The sequence below is a fragment of the Pleurodeles waltl genome, chromosome 2_2, assembly GCF_031143425.1.
Source record: "Pleurodeles waltl isolate 20211129_DDA chromosome 2_2, aPleWal1.hap1.20221129, whole genome shotgun sequence".
Taxonomy (NCBI): domain Eukaryota; kingdom Metazoa; phylum Chordata; class Amphibia; order Caudata; family Salamandridae; genus Pleurodeles; species Pleurodeles waltl.
This window is the reverse complement of record NC_090439.1, coordinates 191,204,332-191,229,976: the sequence shown is the minus strand read 5'-3', so window position 1 is coordinate 191,229,976 and position 25,645 is coordinate 191,204,332. Positions and strand designations below refer to the sequence as shown.

The 25,645-nt window shown below is 46.4% G+C and overlaps 1 protein-coding gene across 2 annotated transcripts in view; it reads right to left on the bottom strand.

Moving 5' to 3' along the window:
- GABBR2 (gamma-aminobutyric acid type B receptor subunit 2) overlaps positions 1-25,645 on the bottom strand; it is a 3,493,747-nt gene that overhangs the window by 1,887,415 nt on the left and 1,580,687 nt on the right. For both annotated transcript variants that reach the window (XM_069219613.1, XM_069219614.1), the window contains exon 6: positions 24,364-24,552. In XM_069219613.1, the coding sequence (XP_069075714.1) occupies positions 24,364-24,552 (189 nt within the window). The remainder of the gene's footprint in view (positions 1-24,363; positions 24,553-25,645) is intronic.

Below are 25,645 nucleotides of genomic sequence, written 5' to 3'. Positions count from 1 at the left end.
CAGGCTAGTGACCAATTTCAACAATTCACATTGGCATACTGGAACACCCTTATAATTCCCTAGTATATGGTACTGAGGTACCCAGGGTTTTGGGGTTCCAGGAGATCCCTATGGGCTGCAGCATTTCTTTTGCCACCCATAGGGAGCTCTGACAATTCTTACACAGGCCTGCCACTGCAGCCTGAGTGAAATAACGTCCACGTTACTTCACAACCATTTACCACTGCACTTAAGTAACTTATAAGTCACCTATATGTCTAACCTTCACCTGGTGAAGGTTGGGTGCTAAGTTACTTAGGGGGTCATTCTGACCCTGGCGGTCGACTACCGCCAGGCCAACGACCGCGGATGCACCGCCGACAGGCTGGCGGTGCATCCATGGGCATTCTGACCGCGGCGGTACCGCCGCGGTCAGAAACGGAAAACCGGCGGTGTCCCGCCGGTTTCCCGCTGCCCTGGGGAATCCTCCATGGCGGCGCTGCAGGCAGCGCCGCCATGGGGATTCCGACCCCCTTACCGCCAGCCTGGCTCTGGCGGTTTTGACCGCCAGAACCTGGCTGGCGGTAACGGGTGTCGCGGGGCCCCTGGGGGCCCCTGCAGTGCCCATGCCACTGGCATGGGCACTGCAGGGGCCCCCTAACAGGGCCCCACCAAGATTTTCAGTGTCTGCCAAGCAGACACTGAAAATCGCGACGGGTGCAACTGCACCCGTCGCACCCTTTCCACTCCGCCGGCTCCATTCGGAGCCGGCATCCTCATGGAAGGGGGTTTCCCGCTGGGCTGGCGGGCGGCCTTCTGGCGGTCGCCCGCCAGCCCAGCGGGAAACTCAGAATTACCGCAGCGGTCTTTTGACCGCGCAGCGGTATTCTGACGGCGGTACTTTGGCGGCCGGCCTCCGCCGCCCGCCAAGGTCAGAATGAGGCCCTTAGTGTGTGGGCACCCTGGCACTAGCCAAGGCGCCCCCACATCGTTCAGGGCAAATTCCCAGGACTTTGCGAGTGCGGGGACACAATTTCAAGCATGCACTATACATAGGTCACTACCTATGTATAGCGTCACAATGGTAACTCCGAACATATCCATGTAACATGTCTAAGATTATGGGATTGTCACCCTAATGCCATTCTGGCATTGGGGAGACAATTCCATGATCTCCCGAGTCTCTAGCACAGACCCAGGTACTGCAAAACTGCCTTTCCCGGGGTTTCATTGCAGCTGCTGCTGCTGCCAACCCGTCAGACAGGTTTCTTCCCTACTGGGGTCCAGCCAGGCCTGGCCCAGGAAGGCAGAACAAAGGACTTCCTCAGAAAGAGGGTGTTACACCCTCTCCCTTTGGAAAAAGGTGTCAGGGCTGGGTAGGAGTAGCCTCCCCCAGCCTCTGGAAATGCTTTGATGGGCACAGATGATGCCCATCTCTGCATAAGCCAGTCTACACCGGTTCAGGGATCCCCCAGCCCTGCTCTGGCGTGAAACTGGACAAAGGAAAGGGGAGTGACTCCTCCCCTGACCTGCACCTCCCAGGGGAGGTGCCCAGAGCTCCTCCAGTGTGCTCCAGACCTCTGCCATCTTGGAAACAGAGGTGTTGCTGGCACACTGGACTGCTCTGAGTGGCCAGTGCCATCAGGTGACGTCAGAGACTCCTTCTGATAGGCTCTTACCTTTCTTACTAGCCTATCCTCCTTCCTAGGTAGCCAAACCTCCTTTTCGGGCTATTTAGGGTCTCTGCTTTGGAGAATTCTTCAGATACCGAATGCAAGAGCTCACCAGAGTTCCTCTGCACTTCTCTCTTCACCTTCTGCCAAAGGATTGTCCGCTGACTGCTCAGGACGCCTGCAAAACCGCAACAAAGTAGCAAAGACGACTACTGCAACCTTGTATCGCTTCATCCTGCTGGCTTTCTCACCTGTTTCCTGGTGGTGCATGCTCTGGGGGTAGCCTGCCTCCTTCTTGCACCAGGAGCTCTGAAGAAATCTCCTGTGGGTCGACGGAATCTTCCCCCTGCAACCGCAGGCAACAAAAGACTGCATCACCGGTCCTCTGGGTCCCCTCTCAGCACAACGAGCGTGGTCCCTGGAACTCAGCACCTCTGTCCAAGTGACTCTCACAGTCCAGTGACTCTTCAGTCCAAGTTTGGTGGAGGTAAGTCCTTGCCTCCCAACGCTAGAATGCATTGCTGGGTACCGCGTGATTTGCAGCTGCTCCGGCTCCTGTGCACTCTTTCAGGATTTCCTTCATGCACAGCCAAGCCTGGGTCCCTGACACTCTAACCTGCAGTGCACAAACTCCTGAGTTGTCCTCCGGCGTCGTGGGACTCCCTTTTGTGTCTTCGGGTGAACTCCAGTTCACTCCTCTTCCAAGTGCCTGTTCCGGTACTTCTGTGGGTGCTGCCTGCTTCTGTGAGGGCTCCCTGACTTGCTGGGCGCCCCCTCTGTCTCCTCATCCAAGTGGCGACATCCTGGTCCCTCCTGGGCCACAGCAGCACCCAAAAACCCTAACCGTGACCATTGCAGCTAGCAAGGCTTATTTGCGGTCTTTCTGCGTGGGAACACCTCTGCAAGCTTCTCCACGACATGGGACATCCATCCTCCAAAGGGGAAGTTTCTAGCCCTCTTCGTTCTTGCAGAATCCACAGCTTCTACCATGCGGTGGCAGCTCCTTTGCACCCTCAGCTGGCATTTCCTGGGCATCTGCCCACTCTCGACATTGTCGCGACTCTTGGACTTGGTCCCCTTGTTTCACAGGTACTCAGGTCCGGAAATCCACTGTTGTTGCTTTGCTGGTGTTGGTCTTCCTTGCAGAAACCCCCTATCACGACTTCTGTGCTCTATGGGGGCTATAGGTGCACTTTACACCTACTTTTCAGGGTCTTGTGGTGGGCTATTTTTCTAACCCTCACTGTTTTCTTACAGCCCCAGCGACCCTCTACAAGCTCACATAGGTTTGGGGTCCATTTGTGGTTCGCATTCCACTTTTGGAGTATATGGTTTGTGTTGCCCCTATACCTATGTGCTCCTATTGCAATCTACTGTAACTTTACATTGCTTGCATTACTTCCTTTTGCTATTACTGCATATTTTTGGTATTGTGTACATATATCTTGTGTATATTTGGCATCCTCATACTGAGGGTACTCAGTGAGATAATTTTGGCATATTGTCATAAAAATAAAGGCCCATATTTATACTTTTTGACGCTAAACTGCGCTAACGCAGTTTAGCGTCAAAAAGTTTTGCGCCGGCTAACGCCATTCTGAAGCGCCATGCGGGCGCCGTATTTATTGAATGGCGTTAGCCGGCGCAAGCAGACCGGCGCTGCCTGGTGTGCGCGAGAAAAACCACGTACACCAGGCAGCGCCGGCGTAGGGGGAAAATGGCGCATGGGCGTCTTAAAATGGGGCAAGTCAGGTTACGTCGAAAAAATCGTCGTAACCCGACTTGCGCCATTTATTTTCGACGCCCATCCCCCATCAACATGACTCCTATCATTGTAAAGATAGGAGTCATGCCCCCTTGCCCAATGGCCATGCCCAGGGGACTTCTGTCCCCTGGGCATGGTCATTGGGCATAGTGGCATGTAGGGGGGCACAAATCAGGCCCCCCTATGCCAAAAAAAATTATTAAAAAAAAATAAAAAAATACTTACCTGAATGTCCCTGGGGTGGGTCCCTCCATCCTTGGGTGTCCTCCTGGGGTGGCCAAGGGTGGCAGGGGGGGTCCCTGGGGGCAGGGGAGGGCACTCTGGGCTCATTTTGAGCCCACTTGTCCCTTAACGCCATGCCTGACCCAGGCGTTAAAAAGCGGCGCAAATGCGCCGTTTTTAGCCACGCCCACTCCCGGGCGTCTCTTTTGCCCGGGAGTATAAATACCACGTAAAGGCCTGGGAGTCATTTTTTAGACGGGAACGCCTCCCTTGCATATCATTAACGCAAGGAAGGGGTTCACGCTAAAAAATGACGCACATTCCGGGAACTTTGGCGCTATTCGCCTCTAACGCCATAGTATAAATATGGCGTTAGTTGGCGTTAGTTTAGCGTCGAATTTGCGTCGAAAAAAACGACGCAAATTCGGCGCAAACGGAGTATAAATACGGCCCAAAGTACCTTTATTTTTAGTATATCTGTGTATTGTGTTTTCTTATGATATTGTGCATCAGTGGTATAGTAGGCGCTTTGCATGTCTCCTAGTTCAGCCTAAGCTGCTCTGCTATAGCTACCTTCTATCAGCCTAAGCTGCTAGAAACAGTTCTTCTACACTAATAAGGGATAACTGGACCTGGCACAAGGTGTAAGTACCTCTGGTACCCACTACAAGCCAGGCCAGCCTCCTATAGAGACATCATGTGTTGGCCGTCTGTTGGTTCCCCCTTTTGGGGCCTCTGGTGGCTCCTTTGGGGTCCTTTGAGCTTAGACACATTTCAGGCCATGGAACTTTGCTTGTGAAGTGCTATGGGCATGCTATATCTCTTTAGAATGCCCTTTCTAATGAGCCTGTGATCTGCCAGTTCCTTATAGTGTGGGTTCTTAAGGTGGTCTCTTTCTGTGTCTCTTGCAGAGGTTGGCATGCCCTGGAAAAGCTTTGTCTATTATTTCATGCATCTAGGGCTTCGAGTTACCTTTACCCCTGACCTTATTTTGTGTGGGGTATAGTCACAAGCTTTACCCTATGCGCTCAGTTAAATACAGAGGAGAGGTTGAACAAGCTAATGTTTCTCTGCCTCATTAGGCTTGTTCTCTAGAGGTCCTGCAGTTGATTTTTACATCTATGTTTCAGTGTTAGTAATATCGTCTTGGCATATGTTTTGCGAGCCAGTCACTATCTAGTATTTTCTGCTTCCATGGCATTTGGCATCTTAAATTTTGTAAAGTGATGCGCTATGCCATGGGGCCTTATTTGTTATTTCCTCTTGTGTGTCATATCCTGTAAGAAATTTGGTTATTGACTGAGTGGGTGGAAGCCCAACTCAATCAACAGCCACACTCTTTGTCAGGTGAACCACAAAGGTCACTAAATGAACATATGCTTATCTCTCTGGTAGTTTGGCACAAAAGCGTTCAAACTTAACTTAGAGGCAAGAGGCGATGTGTAAAGTACTTATGCAGTACACAAACAGTAATAAGGTAAAAACACAACACAAAAAAAATCTCAACGCAATTTAGAACAATAGAGTACATTTTAATAAGTACAATAATACCAGAATGAAAAAAATCTAATCAGTACACTGGAGATATTCAATTTTAAAGTTTTAAGTAAAAAAAGCACTGTAGAAAAGTCATCATTTTTGCCCTGATCACCCCTATTTTTTGACATGCTGGTGGTTACTAAGGAGTTCATTATGTACATGGCTGTCTGGGTCGCCATGCCGGTGGTAGTGGTACATACCGCCATCCGGCATGGCGGCCCAGACTGCCATATAATGATCCGCCCAAAACCCCACGGCGGAAGTCACCGGTAATGCTGGCGGAGACAGTGTATTCCTGTCCGACAGTGCAGCGCTGCAAGCAGCGCTGCCCTCCGGATAATAATACCCATTCCATCAGCCTTTTCCCAGCGGTTCACACCGCCAGGGAAAGGCTGGCGGAATGGGTATCTTGGGGCAATTTGGGGACCCCCTGGGGGCCCCTGCACTGCCCATGCGCTTGGCATGGGCAGTGCAGGGGCCCCTGTGCAGTGCCCCATTGCGCAGGTCACTGCCCGATTTACGGGCAGTGATCTGCGCGACGGGTGCAGCTGCACCCGCTGTGCAGAGGCATTGCCGGCAGCACCATGTGGAGCCGCTGTCAATGTCCCGGCCAGGCATTCTGCTGGGCTGGCGGGCAGAAACAACGTTTCCGCCTGCCGGCCCAGCAGAATGTTCTTTATGCAGCCGGCAGGGTCTCAGGGGGGCTGACGGTTAGTTAAATGACTGCCAGCCTGAAAACGGCGGTAAACACTGCTGTGTTCATAATGAGGGCCTAAATCTGTAAGTGCCTTGGGCTCTGCTAACCAGTCCCACGACTAGTGCTTTCTCCTCTAAAGATCTATGGTAATTAGTATAATTCTAATTGGCAAGAAACTCTACCTGCAAGTCCCTCATTTATGGTAGGGCATGTAGGTTTAAAGAGGCCAGTGGATGTAATGCATTTAAGTGTGGGTGTGTGCACTGCTGTGGTGGCTGGTGTCATTTTAAAGCCAGACGTGCATTGCAGTCTGGTTTTAAAATAAAATAAATTGTGTCCAAATTTGATTCTGGTAATTCCAAAATCCAATACTACCTTTTTATAACATTTATGTTACCCCTTGTCTGCCCTAGGTGCCCCAAAATTAGGATGCATTGTTACAAAAAGCAGGGACAATATAAAATATTTTTATATAGCCTTGTAATGAAAAACAGCCAAAGTTGTTTTTCCCTGTTGTAGTGCTTCTAGCCCCACAGGCTGACATGGGAAGGCTTTATTAATTTTAATAAAGTCTAACTTTTGATTGGAGCTAGCTAGGCCTCTCACTCCAGGTATCAAAGCAATGGTTTCATGGATCCAACAACTTGCCAGGGTCAGATTTATTATAACTATTTCAGGAAAGTAGGTTTAGAACTTGCTATCATTAAGTTACCTAAAGCAACTAAGCTGCTCCCTGAATATATGTGAGGCGGCCTGGGGCAGAAATGATACAGCCAATTGGTGGAGCAGATTTGCTTTATGCAGAAGCCAGGGAGACGAATGACCTGGGGAGATAAGGTGGACTTCAAAGGCATGAGAACAGTGGTCACAGGACCCAGGCCAGCCCGACCTCCTTGATATCCAACCAGGTGGAAGCCCCCCTAATTAGACGAAGAGGGGGGTTGGAAAGTGAGTTAGCCAGACCTCTGGGGTGGGTTGCACAGACACACACCCCAAGGAGAAAATGTCTCCATTTTGATTTTTGGGAGAACAGTGCATTGTGGCCCAAAAAGATGCCTCTTTTCGTAGGAAGTGGTCATAATGGGGGGGAGGAGGGTTCTTTACCCATACTGGTTGCGGTGGCCCCCCTCCTCCAAGCCCAGAATGAAGAATACATATGGGAGAGCTACAGGAGCTCCTCAGATCACTGATTGGACCTTCAGAAGAAGGAGGACCGCCCTGCTGGACCCTTGCATTCTCAAGGCTCCACACAGAAACATCTGTGCCTGACTCAAAGGAATAAGAGTGAACTCCCTGATCAGCAACAGATACAAGTGTGCTAGCAGAAGTGACCTGCAGCAGTCAAATAGAGAGCTAGCCCACCTGACCAGCTACAACTGGATTGTCCTGTGCTGCAAAGGTGCAGTGTGGGAGATTGAGTCCTAACCTCCAAGATTCGTTACAGATTCTCTGAACCCTTGGCCGGTACTACTGAACACTTATACCCTCAAATTAACCAACCAACAATAAGATCTAAAAGTTTGTAAGCTTTCTACAAAGGTTTCCTGAAAAGTCGCAGGAGGAGACCGCTCAACATTGAAAGTCAAGTTTTCATCATCGACTAGCGAAACGGCTTGACCACGCAGGTGTGTCTAGCCGAAAGCTCCGGTAATCCTCACCATCAAGTACAAAGACTTCCAGAGGTTCATTAAGGAACCACGCGGCAGTAGGCCGCCACTGCTGAATTGAACTTCGGATCCAAGCAACCCCGGAACTCGCCATCAAGAGAAAAGCTTTAGGAAACACTCTAAGGGCCAGATTTACAAGGCCCTAGTGTCACTGGATTGTCACTTTTAGTGACACTCCGGTGGTGCTATCCACTGCACCATATTTACAAGGAAGTGTTAAGCCACTTTTTGTGGCTTAATGCCTCCTTATAGATATGGGTCCCTTCAAGACAGTTATCTGTGGCAGAGGGGTGTGCAATGGGTGTTGCTGTGGGCATTCCACCGCAATACCCATTGCTTTTTCCGCTGCCCCAGATTTATGAGAAATCGTAAATCTGTGGCAGCTCCAAAAACAAATGCTACCCCATGGGTGACATTTGCATGCTGCGATGGGGAGGAACACTTTTATTTCTCCTTGTTTTTGCTTTTTCTGTCTATGCTGCATTCTGCAGTACACATATGAAGAGCAAAAGGCCATGAATGATTGTTTATATGCAGGAAGATGTCCCTTCCTGCACATAAACACTCATTAAAAAATGACTATTTGGTACTTTATGTGTGCTGCATTTTACAGCACAGAAGGGACACCTTCCTGCACATAAACAATCACACACCTCAACGGAGACACCCTTGCACTATGGTGCAAGGATGCCTGTGTTGGTGCCGGCAGCTAAAATGTAGCACTGGGGTAATGGGGGAAACACAGGGGTGTGCCATATTTTTATTATGCAGCACCTTTTTGTAAATCTGGGCCTAAGTCCAAAGATAAACTTTTGACCAGGACCTAGCACTCAACGTATCCAACCCACTCTTCATCTGGGTTGGCATAATACTTTGACCTAGTCCAGCGCAAGTGGCACTTTTTGGCCCTACAATGTACAAGTTTGACTTAATCTTTGTCAATTCATAGCACTGCTTCCCTACATTAGATTTTTATATATATAGTGTAATTGTAATTCGAAATTGTTATTAACTTTTTATTGTGTTGTGTCTTTTACTTATCTACTGTTTTGGTGGCATTAAATGCTTTACACAACGTGTCTCCTAAGTTAAGCCTGACTGCTCATTTGTTAAACTACCAAGGGTTGAGCCAGGACTACTTTATTGAGACTTGATTAGACTTATTAGTGATTGTGGTATTATTACTGGCTGAAGGTGAATACTCCCACCTACTAATAATCCACTTTCCTACAAGCATCAAGAAGCACAAAGGGCCAACTGTGGTTATCTGGTTGCCCCAGACTGGCCAAAGTCACAAATTCAGCCTGACTGAGATGGCACGCATGCTGGCTATAGGGACCAGGTTAGTCAGGCTAAGAGTTGTACCTTATGTCCTTGATGTGAGGCTTCACATCACTCTGCACTGGTTCTGATCAGAAGCAGCGCAGTGCTGCGATGCAACATCCTGCATCAATTTGTGTCACAATCTGTCGGTTCCAATCAGGAGCTGGGAGGGCTGTGATAGGAGGTTCTTCTTCAAGTTGTGTCACACTGTGTCTTATCTGATCAGGAGCTGTGAGGGCTGCAATGCAAGGTCCTGCGTCCAGCTGTGTTGCTCTGCATTGGCTCCAATGAACGCATCAATCAGGAGTTTCGAGGTGCTGTGATGCAAGGTCCTGCATCAAGTTGCATTGCACTGCATCAGATTTGATGAGGCCTATAATTAGGCAGTAAGGAGTACACTCTGATACAAGATAACGGTTCTGGGCCTCTGGGGCACCTCTTGAGGATCAGTACTCACTCAAGGCAGAGACAGGCAGCAGGGGTCAGGCAGATCCAGTTGTAGGTCCTGGCAGGTCTGTAGGAGGCTGGCCTTGTTTGTAGTGTGCACCTAAGGTACTTACACCTTATACCAGGCCCAGTTATTCCTTAGTAGTGAAATGTAGTCAGTGTCTAGAAGCCACGCTCTCAAGGGGTAGTGTGGATGAGCAGCCAAGGCTTAAGTAGGAGACATGCACAGCTCATGCAATACCACTGTAGTCACACAGTACTCACACACATGAAAGAAAATACTCAGTGTTACGAAATTAAAGGTACTTTATTTTGGTGACATAAATGCAAAAAAGTACCATAGAGACTATACTCCCTAAGAAGGTAAGTAATACCCAAATTATGTACACTAGTATGCAGATGCAGAAAGAGCTGCAAAAACAGTTAGAAAACAGTGCAAATAGTGAAACTCACAATAGTTTGAATAGCTGTCTCATTTATTTTGCCACCCATAGGGAGCACATGCAAAGGCATCTACAGGACTGCCATTGCAGCCTGTGTGAAATGGTGCAGGAACCCTTTTACTGTCATTTACACTGTACCAGGTCACTTATAAGTCACCTATATGTCAGACCTTCCAACCATGAAGGCTGGGTGCAGAGTACCTTTGTGTGGGGGCACCCCTGCACTAGCAGAGGTGCCTCCACGTCATCCAGGACCATTTTCCTGGACTTTGTGAGTGCAGGGACATTATTTAACACATGCACTGTACATAGGTCACTCGCTATATGCAGCTTTACAATGGTAACTCCGAATATGGCCATGTTTGGTATCAAACATGTTGGAATCATACCCCAAGGCTTTTGTAAGCATTGGTTGTATGATTCTATGCACTCTGGGGGCTCCTTAGAGGACCCCCAGTACTGCCATTACAACCTTCCGAGGTTTTCCAGGCAGCCCCAGCTGCTGCCACCTCATAGACAGGTTTCTGCCTTCCAGTTGCTTGAGCAGCTCAAACCTATGAAATCAGAACAATGCATTTCCTTTGGGAGGAGGGTGTTACACCCTCTCCCTTTGGAAATAGGTGTTACAGGCTTGGGAGGGATAGCCTCCCAGAGCTTCTGGAAATGCTTTGAAGGGAACAGATGGTGCCCTCCTTACATAAGCCAATCTACACTGGTTCAGGGACCCACAGTCCCTGCTCTGGCGTGAAACTGGACAAAGGAAAGGGGAGTGACCACTCCCCTGTCCATCACCACCCCAGGGGTGGTGCCCAGAGCTCCTCCAGTGTGTCCCTGGCGTTAGCCATCATGGATTCCAAGGTGTGTGGACACTCTGGAGACCTCTGAGTGGCCAGTGCCAACAGGTGACGTCAGAGAGCCCTCCTGGTAGGTGCATAACTGGGTAGGTAGCCAATCTCCCTCTAAGGGCTATTTAGGGTCTCTCCTCTGGGTGTTTCCTCAGATTCAACTTACAAGACTCCTCCAGGAATCCTCTGCATCCTCTGCTTCAGCGTCTGACCATCGGATCAACCGCAGACTGCTCCAGGAACCGCTGTAACTGCAACAAAGTATCCAGGACGACTCATGTAATCTGCAACTTCAGTTCCAGCCAGCCTTTGCAACATTTTCCAAGGTGTGCACGCTCCGAGGACTGCCTGTCTTCATCCTGCACCAGAAGAACCGAAGGAATCTCCAGCGGAGTGGCAGAGTCTCTTCCCTGCTTCTGCAGGCACCCTTCTGCGATGATGACCGGTACGCTGGGACTCTTCTCCTGACAACGAGTGTGCTCCCTGGAACACAGGTGGTGGCCTGACGTGACCCAGACTGTCCTAAGGTCCAGCTGTCCAAATTTGGTGGAGGTAAGAGCTGCGAAAGTACCCCTGTGCACCACGTCATCTCCAGCTCCTTGGGCTTCTGTGCACTTCTTCCAAGAATCCTTTGTGCACAGTGTAGCCCAGATCTCCAGCACTCCATCCTGCAAAGCACAACTCGCTGAGTTTTTCTGCGGCGGCGTGGGACCTTCCTTTGTTGTGCTTCGACAACTGCACTTTGCATCTTCTTTGTCCCCGTGCCCTGGGATTCCCGTGGGTGCTGTCTGGTCTTCTGTGGGCTCTGTGAAGTGCTAACAGACCCCTCTGTGTCCTCAGTTCGAGTTGAGACCCCCAGGTCCCTCCTGGGTCCAGGCAGCTCCATTTTGACGCAAACCGCATACTTGCGTGAACCAAGGCTTGTTGGCGGAGTCCAGCAACTCAAACAGCCTGCATCCAACAACTCAACGTGGGACATCTCCTGCACCACGGAGGAACCCGCTGCCATCTTCTTTGGTGCACTTCTCTACTCTTCTTACTGCAGAATCCACTTTTGCACCATCTTCTAGGTTGGCAGGGGCTCTTGTCCTTCCTGGAATCTCCTGTGACTTCTGGACTTGATCTCCTCTCTTCAAGGTCTTCAGGTCCAGGAATCTACGGTTTGTTGATTGCAGTCTTGCTTGGTTCTTGCAAAATCTCTTATTACGACTTGTACTGTGTCCTGAGGAAACTTGCAGTACTTTACTCCTATTTTCCTGGGGTGGGGTACAACATTACTTACCTTTGGTGTTTTCTTACACTCCCAGCGCCCCTCTACACACTACACTTGCCTAGGGGGGAATTTGTGAATCACATTCCACTATTTTAGCATATGGTTTGTGTTGCCCCAAGGCCCATTGCCTTCTGTTGTATTTTCTACTGTTTTCACTATTCTATGACTGTTTACTTACCTGATTTTTGTTACTAGTGTATATATTGTGTATAATACTTACCTCCAGAAGGAGTATTGCCTCTAAGATATTTTTGGCCTTGTGTCACTAAAATAAAGTACCTTTATTTTGGTAACACTGAGTATTGTCTTTTATTGTGTATAAGTAATGTGTAGCTATAGTGGTCTTGCAGGAGCTTTGGATGTCTCCTGGTTCGGCCTAAGCTGCTCTGCTACAGCTACCTCTAGACAGCCTAAGCTGCTAGAACACTGACTACATTTCACTAATAAGGGATAACTGGACCTGGTATAAGGTGTAAGTACCTTAGGTACCCACTACAAACCAGGCTAGCCTCCTACAAGCACCCCAAGTGAAGCCATAGAAAAACCACTGCAGCGCCAAAGAAGCAAGGAGGGAAGCAGACATGACTAAAGCAGAGCCCCCTCCGAGCCAGAGGAAGGAGCGGAGCCCAGGACCGCAAGACCAAGTGACAGCACAGTGAGGAAAAAAAGAAAAACAGCAGCCAGCACCAGCAAGCCCAATGCTGGGCAAAAGAAGCATAAACGAAAAAGAGAGGAGAAGCAGAAACACAACAGACACACCAGGGGCAGAACCCACATCACCCAGCGCGAGAGTCCATGACAGAAGCCGAGGACCACAGACTATCCAGGGAATGCCAGAAGCCCAGGACGCAGAACACAGGAACAAAAACCCATGAGGCCAACCGAAAACAAATGGCACACACACAGCAGGAACTGCCGAACAAGGGAAAGGGGATTGGGGGGTGAACAACGCGGCCAGTACAAACCAACCCCTATAGGAGGAGAGATACACCAGAAAAAAACACTTGCAACAGCAAGAAAGGGTGAGCAAGGAAAGTGCTGCACCAGCAGGACTGGGGGGAGCCGTGGGCCCATTCCGAATCTACCGCCACACCCCACATAGGTGGGACGGAAGCCCCTGCCCTGGGCTTGTTGGGGAGGACAGGACCGGCATATGGGCACCTGTGGGGACCAGCCGCCACTGCAGAACGGAGATGGCCTGTCTGAGGCATGAGACCATCAAGCCACGGAAAACACCCGGAAGGACAGGCACCAGCGGGCACCAGCCATCCCCACCCAATGGAGAAGACTGGGGCGAAGACATGGTGCAAAACTGTAATGGAGCTGAAATAAAGTTAATATTTCACACTCACAAAATATTAATCTATGCATACCATGTCATCATGAAGGGTTGTGGCGGAGAAACAGAACACCCACTGCCCTGCAAGAGAGAAGGTGACCGGGAGCACCCAACCACGAGCACCGGAAAGCTGCCCTCAGAAGTGAAGGACAGTAACCAACAACCCCCGGGGAATACCAAAACAGAACCCAGGGGAAAGAACACAGGAAACACACGCCGCCAAGCGGCACTCACCAGGACCACTGTCTGGAGTGACAGGAAGCAATCAGCAGGCCTGAAAACGCCGGCAGCTGATCCAGAAGGCACGCATGCCCAGAAACAGCAGAGACCACACGGAGGAAGTGAGGCAAGCCCCTGGCTCCCTGACGCCTCTGCACTGCATCCAGCGCTCCAACCGGCCGGGAGACGTGCAACGCCAAGCCTCAGGACACTGGAAACAAGGGCCAGCCCAGCGGCCCCAGCAAGGCCAATAGCAGCGACATCCCGGAAAGCCCAGCAGACTGGAAGGAAGGAAGTCCATAACAGCAGTCATCCAAGGCCAGCAGGGACGACACCCTCATATCCTCGTCCTGTCGGAGACAGCAAAAAGAACAAGCGGAATGCTGCGTAAGTACTGGTTATGTACTCCCAGAGGGAGGGGGTGGGGAGGGGCTATCCCAGCATTCCTCATGTTCTTTTTTCTGTCGTGGAGTTAGTTATCTCCACATAGTGATGAATGGGACGAGGACTAGAGGGACCTGGATGTAATGGAGTTAGTATTTACTTATAATCTCATTGCTAGAATCCTATCTCCACATACCAGTTATATGCCCCTCCCGCCTTCCCTGCTCTGTACCCAGCTTTGATCGTAGTCCCTTAGGCTGTTTTCGTAGTTGTGATCCTTTATAGGTGAACTTGTGTGTTTGTGTGTGGGTGTGTATATATGCGTGGGGTAAAGTTGAAACATGTTTTCTTTTAAGTGGGTATCAGGTTTCTTCTGTTAAACATGTGGAACCACCTCATGTTATAAGGAATAGGCTGAGGAAGTAAAAACCAAGTAACGAGATTACTGGTACATTAAACCATAAATCAGTTGATGTCAAAACCAAAAATATACAGAGGTACTGCTCACATTTTATCAGTGCGTACAGAGAACGCTACTTATTTTGTTCTAACACAGGACATGATATATTTTCCCCGATTTCAGTTCACACCATTTTTCATAATCTATATGATTTTCTTCAAGGATTTTATATAATTGATGAGGGAAACGGTAGGTTAGCATACATAGCCATACCCATAGAGTTATAGGTAAAAAAAATATTTTAGAGAGAAGCACTGACGGAATCACTGTAGATACTCAACTCAAATTTCATTTATGATATAACCACTTCAAAGAAGATCTAGCAGCACGGTTGTACACGTTAGGAAAGGACAGTTCATTAGGTGAGTATCGCAGACAATCAGAAAAAGGATGAACCTCGTGCGTAGATTAACACATGACTAAAACTGTAAACTGTATATCAATTAGGCTAAGTGCAGGGCTTGACCTACAAGGCAGATAAGAACATTACCTTGGATTTATATAACATGACTGGTCTTACTTGAGTGTTGTACATGGGCTCACTCATGCATAACCAATTACTTGGAACTGTCATTAAAGGAACAATTAAATCGTAGTTAAATAAGTGAGAAATCGATAAACCCGCATGCATGTGAATTCACTCTTTTGAACAACGGTGTTATACTGTAGCACCCATCCAGAGTAGCGTTTCCCCTCAACTTTTACAACTGAAAGCAAGTATTTTCTTGCCTGACAATTACTAAGAGAAATAACAGCTTTGATTGATCACGTTTATCAGAAAGCCAAAAAACGAATGTATTAAACATTGATACACAAACAGTCACCAGAATATCACAGGAGAATTTCAGTAATTTGGTGCTGGCTCGGAGGTGTGCTTTAATGGAAGGTTAATAGGCAATAATGCAAAGCATTACGTTTCAAAAAGCAGTATGTGGATCTGTTTCTTATATTAAAGGATGTATTCTGCATCCCACACACGTATAAGGGACCCTATTCACAAAACCCTGCAACAAAATACATCTTTATCTTTAGCTTTCCTTTTACGTTTTTAGTTACTTACCAACTTTCTGCACTAATCATTAGTTACAATCCCAAAATAGTATTATCCTGATATTATGATTTTAAGTCGAATTGCCTTTTGTACACTTAAGTTCTACTTTGATTAGTATTGAAGAGTTATGTGGCCAGATGCATTACTTGATACCAATACAACAAATGAGTTTAACAAGTCCTTCTAATATGGCGCAGCACAGCTGAATGGACGCAATTTAGGGGTTGCCTTGAATCGCACCTGCGACCCCTGGTTTTCTCCCTGCCACCCTTGTAAATGTCATTGCGATATCCGGCCTCAGAAGTGGCTAAAGCAAGCAAAGGACAGAACGTAAACAGTGCTGTAAAGAGCACAATTTACTTTCTGCAGCTGTCACTGGGACCAAGGGCATTAGGATTTCAGTTCTGTAAAACAAATTCAGCATTGCAATGCACACTCTTATAAATACATAAAAAAAAGATTACAATGTAAACAACTTTTTGCCGAGTTATTATGCATGAAAATTGATGTTTAAACCAATAGGGATTTGATAATAAAAAACATTTTTAATGATGGGGAGTAACAACCTAAATACATAAATATAAATCGTACTTACTATTCTAATTATAGACTCCATGACTTTATAACTGCTATTGTTTTTACGTCTTTTTGTGTGTCTTTCTGTAATTTATCAGTATATTTCACATGCACCAGGGAAACGCTGCCGAAACGTTTTAGACTCATGACCCAATTTCTAGATTGAAAAACTTTCACAAGCCTCCTACCTTTCTTTCATGGACATGAGGTGGGCGATTTTTTATTGTACCAAAGGGTGAGCAAGGAAAGTGGGAAGCGCGTTTGCAGGAGGAGGAGGCGGTGACCTATATCAGGGGCAGGAGCCCTTTAAAAACTTGTTTGCGCTCTGCTTCCGGGGGAAGCGCTTTTGCAGGAGGAGGAGGCGGTGACCTGTATCAGGGGCAGGAGCCCTTTAAAAACTTGTTTGTGCTCCCGCTTCCGCGGGAAGCGCGTTTGCAGGAGGAGAGGCGGTGACCTGTATCAGGGGCAGGAGCCCTTTAAAAACTTGTTCGTGCTCCCGCTACGCGGGATGCGCGCGGGCAGCGCCCGAGCCAAGCCCGGGCCCGTCCTGCGCCCGTCAGCGCCTGACAGAGGCTGGGCTGGGCCACCCCCCTAATATCCTACCTTCAGAGGTGTGAGGACTTAGACTTGCAGCTGTGCTGGTTCCGTGGATAGGGGGTCCTGTTGACTTGTGCGAGGTAAGGGCAGGAGCCTGGCCCCCCCTGATCATTGGTTTTTGGTGCTTGGGGCAGGGACAGTCCCTTCAAGACTCTTTGCGTGTCCGCTGTTGCGGGTCGCGCTCACAGAACTTTATTGACTTTCGCGAGGCAGGAACCAGGCCCTCCTCGCTTATTGACTCCTGGTGTTTGGGGCAGGAACAGCCCCCTCAAGTCTGTCGCGGATCGCACATAAGTCCGTCCTGTGCCCGTTCGCACCCCCTCTTGCTCTTGGGGGTTCCTCTGTTTTCTTGCCGTCTACAGTAGGGGCCGTGGAGTGCATAAATTATCCCACGGTGTGGGGTTTCCAATAGTAGCAAGAGAGGCTTATTTGCATCTCTACAGTTTGCAGGCAAGAAAGATGGGTCGACGGCGTGTGGAGGGGGTCGAAGAGCTTGGATCAAATAAAACCTTGGTTGTTTTTTTACAAAAGGCCGTCGTGGCTCTAGAGAAAGAAATAGAGGTGGTGCAGCGCCGTTTAGCTGTTCTATCTTCTCTACCCATTATTGTAGCCCACGACGTCCCTCCCATACAGTCCACCTCGCATACAGGATCTCTACCTATATCGACCACCCTCTCTCTTTCCCCTGTAGGCATCCTCCAGGAGTCTCAGGGTGAAACGCCACATGACCCTATTCCATCTGCACCCCCGATTCCGCCGTCCAGGAGCTCTTCGAGAGAGAGCCCACAAACACCATTGCTTCCAATCCCAAGGGCAAGAGGAAACGTAGGGAGCCTGTCATTATAAATAAACGTACCAGGGCTTTGAGCCCCCTTCATCCGACCCAGCTCCCTAACAAGGTCATGGATCTATCCTCCCCACTCCTCTCCACCGACCAACAGTCAAATGGGTCTCTTAGGGTTCTCATAAGAGAAGAGATCTCTAAGTTGCTTCTTCCAATTTCAACCTTACTTCAAATAATAGAGGAGAAATTAGAAGCTTTTATCAAGTCTCAGAAGCCAGTATCCTCCGTTACTATAGATACTTTACCTCATTCGTACCATTCTTACCCTACTCAGGAGCAGGTTAGTGTTAACAGACGACCTGCCTCAATGAGTAAGAGCCACTTGCCCTCTATAAATCAAGACACAAACAGTTCAGTTAGAGCTCCAAATACTCCGAGTATTTCTCCGCTGATGGCTCCAGTCCATCCTTTAGATAGGATACCCTTTCTGCCAAACTCAGTGCCTAGTACTGGTGCTTCAAATTCCACTTGTGACCATGTTCCCTCTGGTTCTTTGCAGAGGACCCAGAACATCGGGCCAACTGGAATAAGAGCACTGCAACTTCCCCCAGAATCATGTCCACATGTTTTGGTTATTTCTAATGTGCCTGTACTTAAAACCAAGTCCTTGGAATCTTTTACTGAGCTCAAAAATAAGGTTATCCATTAGCTGCATGCCAACGCGGGGTTTGCATTTTCTATGACATCCTCAATTTTGATGGTGAGAAGGGTTGGGTGGGTGGGTTCTCTGGAAAAGATCGGTACATGGGATTGTATTGTCATCAATTTCAACTCCCCTGTTCTTGTACGGCAGCTTGTGTTAAATGCAGATAGACCATATCCTTCAGCAGGCAGAGTCTCTCTATGTAGACTACAAGCGTTTTATCCACCCGCACGGCCATCCATGAACAGGCAACCTTTACTGTTTCGTTAAGTTTCCTTTGACACTGAGATACGGTCTAGCCTTGACCTTGGCCCCAGATATCCATCACCGTCGCTTTCGGAGATAGATTGACTATGTGATGGTCCAGGGGGAGAGGACCCCAACATTCTTGTTTCCGAGCACACTAATCATATTGTCTTCGATGTTCCTACTTCAGCAATTTCATTTTCTCTGACGGACCCTGATAATCGGGGATCTTTTGAAAACATTTTCCATTCAGTTAATAAGAAGAGGGCTCCTTTTTCCACAACCATTTCCAGGGATCCAGGGCTCCATTGCTTAGATACCCCTCCTGATCTGAATTCATTGGGTTCACCACTTTGTGAAGTGCACACCACACAGGACAACACAGATATAGGCAACTATATGTCAGCGGGGAATAATTTGACCCCCGGCTGTACTGCCCTTACCATGAAACACCCCCTCAAGGAAGTTAGACACACCAAATTTAATGATCTTGCTAAAGTTCTTAGCTGGAATATAGCAGGGCTGGATAGCAAATTACAAAATTCGGAATGGGGCCAATTTATTGACGAACATCTACTATGTCTATTCCAAGATACCTGGTCGATGGGTCCCGAACACAGATTAGGCTTTAGAAGCTATTGGGTTCCAGCTCGAGGGTCCCCCGGAGGGGGACCTTCGGGAGGGCTACTCATATGGTTAAGTAGTTCTCTTGGATGTAAAGCTGTTGCAATAGATACGGGCTGCCCTGATTTACAGGCCCTATTGTTAACAATCTCTGAGGAGAGATCTTTACTAATAATCAACATTTACAATAGGAGTGAGGGCAGCCGCGCAGTTTGCGATGCTATATTCCTACTGGATAGCTTACTTAAAAATAATTTATCTTATTTTATTCTGATTGGAAGGGACTTCAACGTCACATTTGAGCCCAACCCCCTGGTTCAAGAGATATACCAAGAAGAGGATGCTTACTGGGGGATTCCACAGCTAGTCTCTAATAAAAGGCCGAGACTGAACAAAACAGCTTGTTTAGTGACTGATATTACGTTAACATATGGCCTTCGAGCCTGCAATAGTCGCTCCTGCTCTGATATAAATCTGCATCCCACTTTCAAACGAGGAGGGTCTTGAAGCCAGATTGATTATATACTCCTCGATATTCGACTGTGGGGTCATATGGTTGATATGAGAGTACAAGAGCATGTAGAGAGTGACCATGACCCACTGATTCTGTTGACTAGAGGCCTATTCCCCTTACTTGAGATACCCCACTCTAAGGCTTATGCCCAACAGCTAGCTCTATCAAATAATAGATGCAATTTAAAATGGGAGTCTGTTATCACATCCCCCTAGCATCTTTCTTCAATATACAATCTGCTAGCCAATCAAATGGAGTGCATGCTCCATTATAAAGAAGACTACGAGGGTGATAGGCTTTTAGCAGCCCACAGCAAACTGTTTGATTCCCTAAAACATCTTTTTACAAAAGAAATCACTAGCAACCCTAAGAAAAAGTGTCGGGCACGGTGGTTTACTAATTCATGTAGGGAAGCACAGCTCACTTTACTGAAAGCTCTTAAAACTGGCCAAGTTGAATCCATAAGAACAGCTAGAAAAGATTATAAGATCGAATGCACCAAGGCACGCAGAAGCTGGGAAGGGGCTAGATGGGCTGCTATTTTGGAATCTGCTAAATCAAAAGATACTTCCAGGTTTTGGAAATTAATAGCAGAAAACTGTGGAGACTCCGCCTCTGTACCTGGCACATCAATTCTTCCCACAGCCTGGGTCGAGCATTTTGGACAATTATATTCAGGTCCATCTGAGGCTTTTTTCAGGCCCCTTGACGTCCCAACATTCCAAGATGTTACCCCGATCATATTCACCTTAGCTGAAACAAGTGCCACTATAGATTCACTACATTGGGGAAAGGCTCCAGGTCCTGACAAGATTCTGGGCGACTTATACAAGACAAGACCTGACATATGGGCTCCTTATCTAAATCGAATCTGCAATGCAATCGCAGCAGGACCCCCTATCCCTTACTCATGGAAAGGGGCTGGGATAGTTCCCATCTTTAAAAAAGGTAGCCCCAATATTCCAGCAAATTATTGCCCGATCAGTCTCCTGGACAATTTTCAAAAAATTTATGCTAAACATCTTTTGTGCCACCTCGAAGAATGGATCTTGGAATCTAATGGCTTATCTGATCTTCAAGCAGGGTTTAGACCTGCTGTGAGTACCATTGATTCAGTCTTGAGATTCCTGGCAATTAAATGGAAGAATGTGGATTTGGGGGGGGGGAATCTGTATGTAGTCTTCATAGACCTGAGAGCTGCGTTTGATCTGATCCCCAGGAACATGCTATGGTCGACACTCTCTAATATGGGGGTCCCTCCAGGTCTTTTGAAACTTATCACCCCACTTCATGACAACACCTATGCTCTAATTAGATGTGGTATGGAGGGTGAGTTGACAGATCCTGTGGCTATCAACAGAGGTGTCCGGCAGGGGTGTGTTCGGCTCCTATTCTTTTTTTGCTTTATATTAACAACTGTATCCGTTATCTGGAGAATTGCACAAATGACTCGCCCAAATTGGCTGGGATAAAAATCCCCTGCTTATTGTACGCGGACGATACAATCCTGTTAGCTAAGTCACCTATGGGGATCCAGAGTTTGGTTAACCAATTTTGTGTTTTCTGTAATGATTTTGGGCTTGACGTTAATGTTAAAAAGACAAAACTTATGATATATAGCACTTCAAGAAAACGTCCACGTCCCAGAATTGAAATGAATTCAGTCCCGCTTGAGAAAGTGGAAGAGTTTGACTATCTGGGAATTAGATTATCGACCACAGGAAAATGGGAGGCAGCCATTGATAAAGGGGCACTTATCTTAAGCCAAAGAGGTGGGGCCCTAGTACGTAGGTCTAGAAAGGCACCAAGTTCCCCTTTGATCACAATTGCCGAGATCTATAATGCCCAAATTCGTGCGGCGGCCCTGTATGGAGCAGAACTCTGGGGATTACACAGAAGATTGGATATTTTACAAACAAAAGAAAACAATTTCCTCAGACAGGTCTCTCGGTTAGGGGCAGGTACCCCAATGATTCCTCTCAGGCTCGACTTAGGATTAACAGCATCAAAACCATAGCGGCCCTGAGATCGCTTTCCTGTTGGATCCGACTTTGGGAAACTGCCGAACTCGAACCTTCCAGGGCGGCGGTGAGGGAACTTATAGCCACTCCTCAGGGCCCAATCAAAATCCAATGGTTGCAGGAGATGAAATCTGCCTGGGTTAAAATAGGTTCCTCCCACTACTGGGAACACCCGGAATTGATTCCCAATAATGCGAAACAACTTGTTAAAAGAAGATACTGGGAAAAAGTCAATGAAGATCTACTGTGCCAAAACGGGCTGGGCAGGTTAACAACAGAATTCCTCCAATTCAAACACGAACCCTGGCCCGAGACTTTTTTTAACCTCCCTATGCCACCTTATGCTCATGCCCTCTATCTACAGCTCAGATATGGTTCCCTGCCTATTAATGATCATATGGCCCACTGGTCAACCAGAGACCCCTCAACTGACAGATGTATATCTTGCCCTCATTATAAAGAAACAACTGAGCATATTTTGTTCTTCTGCCCTCTATATAAGAGTCCTAGAGGAAAGTGGATTATCCCCCTCTGTAAAAACTTATTACTGTTGGATAGAGCCAATGCCATCAGAATATGCAAATATGAAACATCCACATTGGTAGCTTCTTCAGTTTCCAAATTTTTATCGGAGGCTTGGTGTATCCGTCGCAAGCATATTTCTGTGAAGGGCCCTTAGTGCTCTAGGCCATGCTCTTGTTTGTTTACAGAGGGAGATTTTAACAAGATTTATATTCCTTCGTCTCTCTTCCTATTTTTAAAACATGCCATATACCGTGTCATTATTTTGAAACTACTACTTCGTACGTGTCACTTTTGAGATCGCACAAGCTCACAGAGACGTTTTTTTATGCTAAAAACCTGCAAATTCCTGTATTTTAAGTCTGATTTTAACTTTAGCTGTAAGAATTTTATTGAAACATTTTATATATTAATTGATTATTAGATTTTTACAATATTCTGAATGATTGTTACTTTGATTTATGATGAGCTATTGCGATTCCAACGGATTTTATATGAATATATAAGATTGTTCTTCTTCTTTTTGTAATTTTAAATGGTCCAAATTTTTTGGGATCGAATGTATTTAAATAAATAAATAAATATTGTACCAAAGCATTCTGTGGTAGCGCACATTTTCCATCAAAATGGTCACTAAATTTGAACAGACATAAAATGTTACTGATAAACTATATAGCTCATAAATGATAAAATGTGGAAATTGGGTTTCTGTGAAAATTTATCATTTGTGCATCACCCAGTGAAGTGTGACAAGATAACTACAGTATTTAAAGGCATCTAAATGCATCTTTATTTATTGCTCAGACGGTCCCGACTCACCAAAAAACGCCTCCAGACCCACCAGTTAGTTGCAACCCACGGTTTAGGAAATGCTGCCCTGGAGGAACCATTAAACTATGAGGATGGTTCCCAAGGTTCTTTTGTGTTTTAGTTGCATTATGTTGTCCTCTGCAAGCAAACACGTAATTAAAAAGAATGTGCAATGGACTATCATGCCAGCACCCTATTAAAAAATAAAAGGAATACAAAAAAGACATTTATCTGGTTTAGTAGCTGTTGTGTTGTTATATTAATTGGCAAATTATGCGGCTCTTTGTTCAACAACATCAATGATTGTGATGTCATCAGTTTCAAAGTCAGGTGACATGACCACCTAGAAAGACTGAGGATCAAAGATTATATGAGGTCACTTGCTGTGATGTCTCTGAGATCATAGGATAAAAACTGTAAATTTTGCACTTGTATAGTGCACTACTCACCCGTTAGGGTCTCAAGGCACTATACGCATACCGCTGTGGAACCCCTCCTGGCTTTTCCCTGTGAGGCGCCCACTCGTGGGCAACCCCCAGGGTGAAGCCAGGCATCCAAGTGCTGTCAGGGCCGTTGTGGGAATTAAGCAAGCTATTGCCCAGAGTTACAGAGTGGGACCCATCAATTAGATTTGGCACAGAGGTGAGAATTATCTGGTCCAAAGGAATTGAGCCCAAGACCCACCAAGGCGGGAATTGAATCCCGGTCCCGGGCCTGATCTCTGCATCAGGGTCTGCCACTCTAACCATTGTGCCACACTTCTCCACATGTGTGAGATCACTTCCAATATCCCTGACATGTTGGATAAGCAACATCCATTCACAGCTCTATTACTCCACAATTACATAAATTGTGCCATGGGGCATTCCAAATTATTATACTACATTTTTCTACTCTGATTAGAGAACGTAGACTTGATAATTTATCTAGTTGTGACTGAATTAAAAATCTGCAGTTGGGAATCGAAACAACATTGTTTTGATGTGGTGAGCTCACTGGAAGAGGCCAAGTTAAATGACAATACATTTCTTTTATGTTTATGACAGGGTGCTAAAATGCATAAACAGTTCACATGATGCATCACCTCTGATACTGCGTTCTTTCAGAGAAAAGAGCAAATTTACTTTGAGGAGCCTAAAATAAAACCAGACTCATGCTATCAGCATTAATCGTTAGTCCAAAGTTGTGTCACGAGGACCACCATCTTCCAACATTTACCAATATCCTCCAGAGATGAATCTACATACAGTGAATAAAGATGCAAATAATTTACAGAGTCAGTGGCCATACTAAAGGTCTAGCATTGATCCAGCCCTTGTAGATTAACTTTGGAAAACCCAGCATAAGGCAACTATACTATTATGATCCCCTATCTCTACTCCTGTCTCCCAACTAAAGGGCCTGATTTAGAGTTTGGCGGATGGACTACTCCGTCATAAACGTGACAGATATCCCGTCCATCGTATTACAATTTCCATAGGATATAATGGAATCGTAACACATCAAGTTCGATATCCGTCACTGTTGTGACGGAGTAAGCCCATCCACCAAATTCTAATTCATTCCCTAAAACCTCTAGGTAATATAAACATACAGTAATTGGCACATCTATATTAGATAAAAAATCTGAAAATACTTACACGCCCAGATATTGTTTTGATCTCTTTTGTACTGAGAGGTTCGAAATCCACACCAATATAACCTTCCATAGCACTCAGAAGATTTCTGCTGGAACAGGTTGATGAGTTAGCCTGTTGCCACCACAATGCTTGATACCACCCAGGAATAATCCATTGATATTTGCTGCCGTACATTTCCTCATAATAAGCCTGTAGCAAGGAAAAATGAAAACAAACTATGACATACTGATATACATTCTACATCATCAAAAGGCACAGAGACATCAGCATTGTGCAGAAAAATATCACATGAACTAAACAAAACATCTTCACAGGTATCTGTTACACAGCATTTACAGAAACATCTAAATGGATTGATAGTTTTGTTTTGGATAATTATTACACTCTGAAAATGGCACCTGAGATCATCCAGCGATTAATTCAGTGAATGTTCACCAGACCCAACTAATCTTGTATAATTCTACTAAATAACACACGACCTGCACTTAATGATCTCTGGCTGTCCTCTACCATCTCTCACACTAATCTAATCATTGTTTCTCCACCAATGCTCCAAAGATGCATAACTTAACTTGTCAAAGGGCATTTGTAAAGAGCTAAAACCCACAAGGTGCAATCATGTGTTAAGAATGTTTTCAGGGGCAGACATTGGGTTCAGAAAAGGAAGGTTCTAATAGCCTTTTAGAATGCAAAACACCCTCAAACTGCATTGTATTTCAGGATTCTAGATAGATAGACAGACAGATAGATAGATAGATAGATAGATAGATAGATAGATAGATAGATAGATAGATAGATAGATAGATAGATAGATAGATAGTATAGATAGATAAAGTAAGAAATGGGGTTATTGAGGGAGGAGGAAACCTTAGTCAAGCAACAACCACAATCTTTGTCAGGGAGTACCACAAACGTCACAAGTTTTCAACTGTGGTTAACCTTCTGGTAGCTTGGTACAAAAGCAGTCAGGCTTAAACTAGAGGCAATGTGTAAAGTATTTATGCAGCACACAAAGCGGAAATACAATGAAAACACAACACAAGAAAAATCCTAAAGCCAGTAGAACTGGAGTTATAAATTAAAAAAAAACTTTTAGTGAAAATAGCGCTTAAAAAATCAATATGCTAACTGTGGGGATCTGGTCCCACAAGACTGGGGCAAAGTCAAAAGTTTAGGTCAACTGCAATGGTGCGCAGGTCACATACAAAAGGTGAATTGGGCACAATCTTGGCTTACCTTCAGGCCTAAAGGAAATTTTGAAGAAAAATTCCTTAGAAGCTAA